Below are 12,067 nucleotides of genomic sequence, written 5' to 3'. Positions count from 1 at the left end.
CAATTCCCTGGAGTGTCCCAAAGAAGAGAGGGGCTCAGTCCTCAGACCTGTGTGTCCATTCCTGGTCCAGCCCCTTCCTTTCGCCAGCCTGGGAATTTGATTTGGGTTCCAGCTTCTTGGACAGATACCTGCTAGCCTTCTCATCAGTCTGTCCCCGTGTACTCCAGGGCTCCCTCTTCCTCTGAAGGTCACCCTTCTCTGCTTTCTTTCTTCTCCTCGCTTCTCTTGTAGACCTCATGTCCACACGTGGCTTCAATGACATTCTAACAGCAGAGAATGGCCAAATTGGTATCTTCTGGTCACATTTACGTCCTGAGCTTCCAGCTCATGTAATTCATCTGCCTTTTAGATGTATGTCTATGTGCATCACACACACAACATACTCCGTGGGTTCCAACAACAGCTGGGTTCTCTGGACCAACCATTCTCCATCAGTCCAGTTCCCATGTTCCCCATCTGAGGAAATGTCATCACCAGCTAGCGGTCCATCAGTCAGTCCATAGCTGTACTCTTCTTTTCCTCTCCCTTCCCGTGTCTAATATTCCTCCTTTCCATCCCTACTGCCACTGCCTTAGAGTAGGTGCTCATGGTTTCTTGCCTAGACAGGCGATAGCTTTCTAACCTGTCATAGTAGATCCGATACATGCTCTTCTTTGACCGCGTTTTCTACCCGACAGCTTTCAGCAAACACGTCATGTTCCTGCTTCATGTCCCGTGAATCTCAGTCACTTTTATTTCCAAACCAAATTCCTATGCAAGGTGGTCTCGCCTCATCTTCTTCCGCTCTTAGATGCAGCCGATGTCCCAGCCACTGAAAACCACCTCCAGGGCCCTAAATCCATATTTACCTTGTACAGCAAATTAGCGCAGCCTCATTTCTCTGCATGGGAGGTGTTCTCTCCCTCCCTCCTCGCCCTCACATGACACCAGGTCCTTAACCTGGTTGTGTTTATATGTCTTTCAAGATTCACAAAGGCATTACTATTTTGAGGGAGCCCCCTGTGTACCCCAAGTTGGTTAGAGATGTGATCTTTCTTTGAATTAGTTTATATTAAATACAAATTATAAATGTTTTCTGTGGGAGAAATATAAAGATCATAATGAAATTTTTTAAAAGCACATACACACACATATGACAGTGTGCTCCCTGTGCATAAATTTTATAGAGCAGTTTTCATATTGTCTCATGATTTCATTTAACCGGGAGCAGACACTAGGCCTCTCCCTATTGACTTCTCATTTATTTACATGTAGTTCTATTCATGCACAAAGTATTTGCTCAGTAAATGCTTACAGAATAAAAGAGGGCATGCTATGTCTGCAAACATCCAGGGTCATTAAAAAATACTGGCAATAGGGAAATGATGAAGGAAAAAATGAGAAAGTAAACAGCTCTGCTTCCTTTCAGTTCAAAGAGAAAGTGTTCCTGCGACAACAAGGCAGCTACATCCTGACCGTGGAGGCGGGCAAGCAGCTGCTGCTCTCTGCCGACAGTGGGGCCCAGGCCGCCTTGCAGGCCGAGCTCACGGAAATCCAGGAGAAGTGGAAAGCCGCCAGCGTGCGTCTGGAGGAGCAGAAGAAAAAGCTGGCCTTCTTGTTGAAAGTAGGTTCTGCCCCTTCCTCCAGTAGATGTAGCAGAGCTGCAAGCTCCTCCCATTGGTGTCCTGCAACTCAGATAATGCAAAGGTCCTTGTCAACCTGCGGTGTTCTGACCTCCTATGTCTTATTTACGACTCTGTCCTGTCTTGCATAAACCGGAGAAGTCTCTCCATTTCCAGCAGTTTGTCTCTCAGGAAAATCCCCCAACAAAGTCGTTTTAAGTCTAACAAGACCATGCAAGCGGTGAATTCTGATTGATGGCCAGTGCTAAGCCAGGAGCAATGTGATGACTGTATAAACCCAGACAGGAATGCAAGAGTAGATTCCACTCCCTAGTCTAAGACTTCACAGTGGTTTTCAAGATTGATATCTCTTATTTTATAGCAGGGAAAGAGCTATCCAGCAAGATGCTCTTGATTTGATCTTAGCTTTTCCAAGGGTGTGGCTATGAGATAAAACCTCCAGGAGGTGTACTAAGCCTTTGGTTGGATTCCGCTAGCACACTGATCAGGCAGCAAGTTTAGGGAAATGTAAGTTCATCCAGATTCCCCACAATTTGCTTTTCTCCCTCACTTTTCAAAGCCATTTCTAAATACATAATTAAATCAACAGTTGAAAAAGAGCCTGGGCTCTGACCTTAGATAAACCCAAGTTAAAACTATAATATACCAAGTAACCTGGTTGGCTCAACCTCCCTCAACCTCAGTTGCCTCATCTGTAGAGGCGGTGTGATGACACCTCCTTCATACTGCATTACGAGGATTTAATGAAATGTTGAAGGTAAATCATGGTGGCACATATTGAGCCCTCAATAAATGATGCTAATTGTCATTGTTAATAATATCATTTTTTAAAAGTGAACACAGCTAAATACTAAAGTTTTAAATATGTTGATACTCACCAGCACTTTAATGTGATTGTCTATTAAAATTGGCCTGTAACTTTTTGGATCAAAGGTAATAACTCAAGTGAATGGAATACATTTTGTGGGTTGTTGGGTTTTTTTAATACTTAAAGTGTGCACACCCATTGGGTGTATCCTATTAAATATTATTTAATGATATATTACCTGGGTGTGGGAAACCATCAAAAATGCCATGGAACATCTGTTAAAGAACAATTATTTGCACACAGCACAATTCATCAGTAACACAATATGCCTGATTCCCTTTTCTTCAGTTTTGTTTTCAGGAAAGGATTAAAAACATTGTAACTCATTCTGTAGAGAACATGTTAATCATATATTTTTCTTTATCTGTGCTGGGATTATTGGACACATTCCTAGGACCTAATAAGGCGAGATGGTTGACTCACTGCATTTGCTTTTCTTGTCAGTCTGTTTGTTGGCGTGTGAAACATCCATTTTGATAGATGTTTGCAGACTGTGACATTTTGCTATTTCCTTATAATTCATGTAGTAAGGAGACTTGGCTATAGCTTCAGAATCTCAGCCACCCTTGGAAAGGGAAATCCCCATTCTTTTCTTGTTAAAGTTTATTTTATCTTGAATCATACACAAGGTCCTATTTGCCTAAGGAGTTTATGAAGCTAAATTTTAATGTTTGGACAGCTTCATGTTACTGTATCTTCCCCCACAGCTATAACAAAATGCTTATCTATTTTTATCTCCTAATTTAATACTCTGAGTAAATGTGCCAAAAATGTAACCATTATAATTCTATGTTCTGCATAGTCACCTACTTTACCATCACTCTTAATTTTGTTATGATAAATAAGGACTTGATCTTTTCCCTTTTTGGATCAATGAATGTTTATTGACTGTGGATTGATAGGTTTCAAAATGGGTGATGACTTAATTGAGAATGCTGTTCAATTTAAGTAGAAAGAGGATATTTCTGTCTACTCACTTTGCTTAGCATTGATCAACTCAGTATGGCCTAGGAACACAGGGATATTTGTTCCTGGTAACTAGGAAGAGGGAATGTGGTGATACACTCTAGGACAGGGGTGGGCAACCCCTGGCACACGTGCCAAACATGGCACGCCGGTAACTTTTGCTGGCACGTGAAACCCTCTCTTATAATCATCCATTTACAATTTTTTTCTTAATATCGACTTTTTTATTTTTCAGATAAATTCAGTGTAGGTGCATCTTAGATAAATAAATAATTTTACATAACATGTATACATTAAAAAATAAATGTGTTTTTCATCATCATATACTGTGTTTTTGTCGCTCGAATGAATTTTATTATTTTTTCAAGGTTCTTCACATACGTACACCTTAAGAGATATCAAGTAGGCGTAACATGTTCTCAAAAAATTAGGGTTGGCACGCAGAAGAATTTTGAGTCAGAGATTTTGCTGGTTTTTGCACACTCACAAAAAGATTGTCCACCCCTGCTCTAGGAAATTCCCTAAAGGAATTTAAAAGTGAAATCAGAATCTTGAGCCAAATTCTCAGGTCAGTTAGAAACCAAAAGGCATTTGAGTATGAGAGAAATCTAGTCAACGCTTCTAAAAGAAGACAGTTTGGTAAATAGCACCTCTGGGTTGCTGTGTTAAAAATAAGGCACCGGGAGAGGACATAGAAATGACCCAGACAAAGAAAGATAGGTAATGATGGAAGAGATCATGTAAAGAAAAACGCAACGTGATTCGGCACCACACGAATTATTAAAAGCAACTCTAGTTGTTTCTCTTTGGAACTCAGTAACTTAAGTTGTGGGGAGGGATCCCTGGGGGAGGGCTGATAGAGAGGGAGAAGCCAGGCATGGGGGGCATTAGACAAAATTAAGAGGATTTGTTTAGTTGAAGTTAATTTGCACTGGCACTGAGACAGCAGATAGGAGTTCACCTGTGGGTAGGGTGCTGTCAAGAATCAAGTCTCTATTCTGATTTCTGTATGTTCTTTCTTTTACTTTTCTTATTACAAAAGAAATACATGTGTCTGGTAAAAAAAAAATCAGGTAATAATTGATGTATGGGAATTCAGAGGGTATTTTTCTTCTAGTTTCCTACAAAAGAATATATCGAATGTCTTTCTCCTCCCATTTTAGGACTGGGAGAAGTGTGAGAGTGGAATAGCTGAGTCTCTGGAGAAACTGCGAACTTTCAAAAAGAAGCTTTCCCTGCCTCTGCCGGACCACCAGGAAGAGCTCATTGCGGAGCAGATGCGCTGCAAGGTGAGTGACTGGGTTGAGCTTTTTGGTTTGTTTGTTTGTTTGTAATAATTTTTTTTATTGATTTCAGAGAGGAAGAAAGAGAGAGAGAGAGGGAGAAACATCAATGATGAGAGAATCATTGATCGGCTGCCTCCTGCATGCCCCCCACACTGGGGATCGAGCCTGTAATCTGGGCATGTGCCCTGTTTGGGAATCGAACCCTGACCTCCTGGTTCATAGGTCGATGCTCAACCACTGAGCCACGCCAGCCGGGCTGGACTGAGCTTTACCTGTCACCTACCTGTGTGCTTCTGCTGTAATAATGCCTTTGAAGGCATAATCAGGTCACACTACTATGGAGTTGGCATGCAGATGCACATTCCGGGTATATTGCAACAAAAGTGATCTCTTTAAAGCAGCCACACGGAGAGTCATTCTAGCAGAAGAGCCTAGTGCACAGGAGGGAAGGCGAGTCTGGGCCACCTGAGGATCCTGCAGGCAGTGGCCCTGGAGGAGCACGCCCTGCTGTGCAGACTCAACTGTAAGGAACAGCAGCTGTAAATAGCGTCTCAGTCACTGCCTGGGACACAGTCCTCCAGGCACTCAGGGCCCCCTACTTACAGATTGTAATTGACACCTCAGAGCGCACTGGGAAGCAATCAGTAGCTAATGCAGAGCACTGGCCGCATCCTGAGCTCACTGAGACCAACATGACACAGCAGCTGAAGGATGCCTTCCATTCACACCTGGGAGCCAAGGGTAGTGCCCGAATAGCAATTCTCTGCTGAGCCACATGCAGGTCAAATCAAAGCTACCTTTAAAAATGTTCTGTACACATCCTTGTGTTTCCTGTCATTTGCAAATCACTGCACTAGAGTAATTCTGTTTAAAACCTCACACATACTTAAGTAATTTGGATTTTAATCAGTTCTCTGCTTCACTTTGGCTAGGAAGGTAAGCATTTAAGAAATATTAATTATTAAAGAAATCTAGAAATAAGCATTGTCCTGTGGACTGAAGGATCGCAGGTTTGATTCCAGTTAAGGGCAAGTACCTCAGTTGCAGGCTCAATCGCTGGCCCTAGTCGGGGCACGTGCAGGAGGCAACCAATCAATGTGTCTCTCTCACATTGATGTTTCTCTCTGTCTCTCCCCTTCCCTTCCACTCTGTCTAAAATCCAATGAAAAAAAATCCTCGGGTGAGGATTAACAACAACAAAAAAGAAGTCTAGAAATCATAAAATGTGTGCATATAAGAATTTTTCTTGGATATTAAAATTATGGCTATTCTTTGAAACTTGAGAGAGTCAGACTTAGGAAAAATAGAAGGTGGTAAGTGTGCTTTACATCGTGGATGGTGAGTGAAATAATAACACGAGGTATGAATGCAGAAGTATGCAAAGATTTAAGAGAGTTTGTGTTTCATCTGTGATTGTAAGTGCATGAACAATGACTGAAGAAACCTTCAATAACCAGGCATGGGCATTTATCAACTCCTTCCCTGTGCCAGTGACTGTATCAATGTCCTCTCTGTTGTCATGAGCACAGCTCACAAGAACAGCCTTTTATTTCCCTGCTACAGGTGTGAAAACTTCCAGAAGTTTAATAGCTTTTCAAAGTTAGTAAATATCAAGGTTGCCTGAGTCCAAAGGCTTTATTTTTACCACATGGACTCAAGTCAGGGAGTCTGGGAGTCTGAAAGAGTTGGTTTCTGGTGGTGGTGTTACTTTTTAATTTAATTTATTTTATTTATTTATTTTAAACATGTTTTTATTGATTTCAGAGAGGAAGGGAGAGGGAGCGAGAGATAGAAACATCAATGATGAGAGAGAATCATTAATTGGCTGCCTCCTGCATACCTGCTTACTGGGGATCGAGGCTGCAGCCCTGGCATGTGCCCTGATTGGGAACTGAACCGTGACCTCCTGGTTCATAAGTTGATGCTCAATCACTGAGCCACACTGGCTGGGCTGTTGTTACTTTTTTAATCTTTATACCAAATCTGATGTCTGAGTTGGGAGTTAAAAACTGTTGTAAAAAGAGGAAAACCTTTACATTGGCATGGCAACTTAATATGTCTATGGATATAAACAGGCATGCTGCATATTTAATATACCTGGATGATTTGCTCTTTCAGCCAAATACTGTTACCGTGGGATCTCATCTCCCAAAATACAGGACACTTACAGACATGCCCTGCTATTACGTTTGGAGATTAAAAGGATGCACTTTGGTCCAGCTCCCTTCTTCTCTTCCCCCAAACCACCCTTAGCAGCAGAACAAACAATTACCTAGAAAATTCAGGCTGAACCTTCATTTGCTTAAATTGCCTAGGACGTTAGCCTCTGATAGCCGTTAATTGCCTTTGCCTTTGGAAACTTGTCTGCTATGTGAAGAGACAAAAAGAGAGGGGGAAAGCCACGTGAAATATTCTATTTATATATTAAATTAGCTGGAATCTAAGATCATCAAGAGCTGCCAAAAAGCATTAGCTATGCAAATTGGAAAATCTGTTCAAACATTGCAAACACTAATGTCAACCTATTCAAATATTTTTTATGATTTTTTTTCTTAAATCGGTTCTCCCCCAAATCAGAAGATATGTATTTGGACAAGTTACCTTAAGAAATCTCTAATCCTGCAAAAAAGGCATTCAGCCCATTACTTTAATTTGAGTAAAATTATCACTAGACCTTCTCAACTTTTACCTTATAATTCTATATCACAGAATGTAGCAATTCATAGTGTTTGAACATGAAAGTTCAATCTAAGAGTTTGAGTTTTTAAAAAATATATTTCATTAATATGATCAGTAACTCAGAACTAGAAAAATGGATGGGCTAGGAGTTTATGAAGTCAGTTTAAAAGTAAAGAAGATCAGTGAGGTAATGCAACTTCAACTCCTCAACTTACAAAAGACGATCAAAAATGATCAGTGAAATGATGATAGATGGTGGAAAGATTCTGGAGGCAATGAGATATTTTATCCGAACTTGGAAAATTATCAAATCATGTGGAAGAAAATAACTAGTTACCAAGTTAGATGTTCAAACAGAGAGTGGGGTGGAAAGGTAATTGTATCAAGAAGGGGTCTCGAATACACTTCAGAAATTGTTGAGGATGGATGTCCATGAGTATTCAAGTTTGCGTGTTTGTTTGTCTTTAATCTAGGAATTGGAAACTGCAGTGGGCAGCTGGACAGATGACTTGGCACAGTTGACGTTACTGAAGGACACCCTCTGTGCCTACATCAGCGCTGATGACGTGTCCATGCTGAACGAACGCGGGGAGCTTCTGCAGAGGCAGTGGGAAGAACTGTGCCGCCAGGTGAGAGGAGTTCTAGACTCCACACTAGCTCAGGGAGGTGGAATATGGGGCCATGATTTGAAATGTCTAGTAGCATGACCCACGCTTGGATGGGTCTCATAACTCATCGTAGGCACAGAGGGAGAAATCTGTTATTACAGATATATTTCAGACGACTGGGGCCATGGGCCCAGGAAGCAGTGTGCGGATGATGTTTTGTTGAGTTGCACAGTTGAAACCGATGTGGTTTTGTGAACCGATGTCACCCCAATAAAGTAATAAAAATATGTTAGGTGAAGGCAAATCATGCCTTACCATGGCATGTGAGATGCACTCATTCAAACTGGATTTTGCTCTCTGTTTCACTGGCTGGCATAATATTTTTAAGAGGAAATACGGTTCTGTGGTTCACGGTTGTGGTTTTGCTAGGTAGGTATGAGTGGTCTGTTTCTTACTTTCCACGTGTGAAGACCATTGTTTTCTGTGCGGGTTTAGATAATACTGCGGGGCTGGTTCTGTCCATGGCACATTGTTACTGCCGATTTATCGTAGTTATTTTTAATAATTCAGATTATAATTGACTGCTATGTGTGCAATGCCTTGAAAGAGACCCCAGATTGAGTTTTGATTTGGAAACAAAAGGAAAAGATTGGTGGCAAGGTAATAAGAAGACATGTGAGGCAAAAGGAATAACATTGATTAAAGGCCCACAAGTGAAGAACAGGCCCTGACCTTGAGTCTTGAGACCACACCCTCCAGGAAGCAGGGACCATGTCTGTCAGGCTCCTTCCTGTACCTGGTTGTCTTACCTGGCACATAATAAGCTGTGATGCATATTTGTCCCATCAACCAGTCACTGTAATTGTTGTGAATTTCACAAGCTATAGTAGATGTCGCTAGTATCAAGTTTACAATTGAGCTGAGACTAAAATCAGTCAGAAGGATCAATAGGATAAAGGAAAAACTGGGTTAAAACAATGTATGAAGATGTAAGCAAATTGAGGGCAATGTGGATTGCGAGAATTAAGAAAACGCCTGTTGAAGAAGATACATCTTGAACTGAGATGGGGAGCAGAGGGGAGGCATGCGGCCCACCAGCCGTGAATTTGACATGCTCGGTGTAGAGGGCGCAAGCGGATGTGTTGGACATGGTGGCAGAAGAGTGGAGCAGGGGCCCTGCCTGGGGAGAAGCAGGTGTGGAAGGATGAGGAAGAAACACTTGAGAAGGAGCCTGCTGGGCCTCCCCTTTCAGGCCAGCTATGCTCCAATAGAGATCTCTTCTCTGCCTTCCTCCCACATCCTCCGACGTTAGCAGTGCTTCTCTTCACGCTTCAGAAAACATTAAAACAGCGTTCAAGAGCCTTATAGCCTTTGGATTCATTTAACATCAATAAGAAATTTGTTGGTGGGTAAATTTCCCTCTGTATGTTTAGATTAAAAACCCAGACATTTCTCAGGCCGTGAGCAAGGGGAAAATTCTGGAGCACACTGGGTAAATGTGTGAAAAGTTTCCCACGAACGCATGCTATACTTTTAAAAAGGAGAAACGAAACGTAAGAGGTGATTTTCATAAAGGTGCTAATGTTTTGAGTTAAAAATTAATTAGCCACTTTCCACAGAGCTCCATATTCTCAGCGAGGACAGTGAGAAATTTACCTGGAGTGTGATCATGGCAACCACATGTTTTATTATTGTCTGAATTTTTTAATCCAAAATCAATACATTACATATTTTTTAATGTAAAGATTTATCATGGTATGTCACATAAATGAAAGCTAATTTGGTGGGTACAAATAATGAAAAATGATCACAACACTGTTTAGTTACTTTCATGTTATTTGTTTTTCTTGAAATTCAGAAACATCTAGCACTACTTGCTGACTCAGTACTTTTCAGTACATTATGTATTTGGACTAGATCCATTTCTCTGGCTGATTGGTGTCTGTACAGCTTTCAGAGAGAGGACACTTTAGAGAGAGTCCTCTGGACTCCACATCCCTTTTGGTCTGTGCCATCATGGTCAGTGTACTCTTCCCCTCCTCTCCTTTTTCTCCTTCCTCTCCTCCTCCTCCTCCTCCTCCTCCTCCTCCTCCTCCTCCTCCTCCTCCTCCTTCTCCTCCTCTTTCTCATCCTCTTCCTCCTTCTCCTTCTTCTTCTTCTTTTTTTAGAGAGAGTGGAAGGGAGAGAGGAGCAGGAGAGAGAGAGACATTCACTATTTTCCCCCTGCTCGCCATTGGGTCCAGGGATTGAAACTCTAACCAAGGTATGTGCCCTTGACCGGAAATCGAACCTGAGACCTTTAGGTCTGCAAGCTGACAACCTGACCACTGAGCTAACCTGACCAGAGCTTTTCTTCTTTTTTTAATGTTTATGACTTTATGGCAAAATTATGAAGTTCTGGAGGACAAAGACTATTTCTTTTTATTTCCAGTGTGTAGAACAGCTAAGTGTTCATATGCTTATAATGTAGACAAGACTTTCGAACATTTATTTTATGTTTTTAGGCTTGAGTTCCTCTAAATATAAAAAAATGACAAGGTTTCTGAATATTGGAAGTTAGGAAGATTATGATTATCTAACACTTTTTGCTTTAAGAAAATGTACTGTGTAAAAATACCACAAGAGTCCTAGCTGGTCTGGCTCAGTGGATAGAGCATCAGCCTGCGGACTAAAGGATTCGATTCTGGTCACGGGCACATGCCAGGGTTGCAGGCTCGATCCCCAGTAGGGGTCATGCAGGAGGCAGCCGATCAATGATTCTCTCTCATCATTGATGTTTCTGTCTCTCTCTCCCCCTCCCTTCCTCTCTGGAATCAATAAAGAAATATATTTTAAAAAATAAAAATAAATCAGTCAGAGTTTACTCATGGTTGGGCCAAAGGTACCGCCAGGAGAGAAGTGTAAGGAGGAATATAGATTAGTTACTAGGTCTTGACTTAGTGTTTCCGGAGACATTCTATCAAGTATAAAACCACAAAAGGAAATGGGCTTGTGTCTAGGCCTCATTTTCAAAGTCACAGACAGGTTTTAAACACAGCACTACCGCTCTGCCAAGAGCAGGGAGTTTGTGCTGGTTCCAATGGAAGCTGTTGATGAGCAGGCGGGAGTAACCAGGACTTGGGTGGGGATGCAGAAGATGTGCCGTAAGTAGACTGGGCAGAGGAGAGTTCAGATAGAAAAGTGTCCTGTTTTCAAATAGGCTCCCCAGATGCTTGGCTGTGACTGTGCAGCCATAGGTGATACTTGCTTTTATTCCTGTTTGGGTTTGTAGATCCTGTGTGTAATGCTAGTTGAGGTATAAATATATCATCATTGTAATAGCTCGTTGTTTTTCAAATTGTCATGGTAAAAATATTTGAAGTAGAGGAGGATGTGTTTCCTGTTCAGCTGCCTCACTCTGGGGGTTTTAGCCAGGACTCGTCAGCTGTTGGCAAAAGCAGTATGTTTATGCCCTTGAGAAAATGTAAGTGCTAAGCTGGTAAATTTGAGGGTTTCCACCGAACCCAAAGAAAGAGATATTAGCGTTCCCTTACCATGCAGCTTAAATATTAGTTTTACAAACCACAAGGAAAACGCTGTCCCCGTTATGAATTAAATCTTTTGAAAAACTTTTGGCGCCAATTTGTAACCAAAAGTGCAACTTAGCTGGAGCCTACCTGTTTCTCTCCCAGCTCTTGCTCTACGTAAGCCCATGAAAGCCACACTTCCGGTATTGATCAACACTAGAGATATATGTTCTAGCTGCTTGGTGGAGATATAGAATGCAGGAATGTCAAGGAGAAAAATAATGAAAAACTCAAAAGATGCCCTACAGGCATATACAGTGGTTGTAGTATATTAATGACCAGTTTTTGTTACATCTTTAGTATTTACTGGTCCTTTTCATAAATTATTTTATTGTTTGTATTCTATTATGAGCCTACTGTATTCCAGTATATAGGACAATGCTTGGTACATAGTAGACACTGGTTTACTGCAAACAATAAACATTTTTTATTGAATTTATTAGGTTGACATTGGTCAATAAAATTATATAGG

At 41.4% G+C, this 12,067-nt stretch overlaps 1 protein-coding gene across 1 annotated transcript in view; it reads left to right on the top strand.

The window, feature by feature from the left end:
• The window catches only part of SYNE1 (spectrin repeat containing nuclear envelope protein 1), a 387,878-nt gene that overhangs the window by 321,740 nt on the left and 54,071 nt on the right, over window positions 1–12,067 (top strand). The window contains exons 126-128 of the mRNA XM_081094059.1: window positions 1,409–1,603; window positions 4,620–4,745; window positions 7,895–8,050. Of these exons, the coding sequence (XP_080950185.1) occupies window positions 1,409–1,603; window positions 4,620–4,745; window positions 7,895–8,050 (477 nt within the window). The remainder of the gene's footprint in view (window positions 1–1,408; window positions 1,604–4,619; window positions 4,746–7,894; window positions 8,051–12,067) is intronic.

The sequence above is a fragment of the Myotis nattereri genome, assembly GCF_964212035.1.
Source record: "Myotis nattereri genome assembly, chromosome: 6".
In the NCBI taxonomy this organism is placed as follows: Eukaryota; Metazoa; Chordata; class Mammalia; order Chiroptera; family Vespertilionidae; genus Myotis; species Myotis nattereri.
Note: the sequence above shows the minus strand (reverse complement) of the source record. Positions and strands in the feature narration are given on the sequence as shown.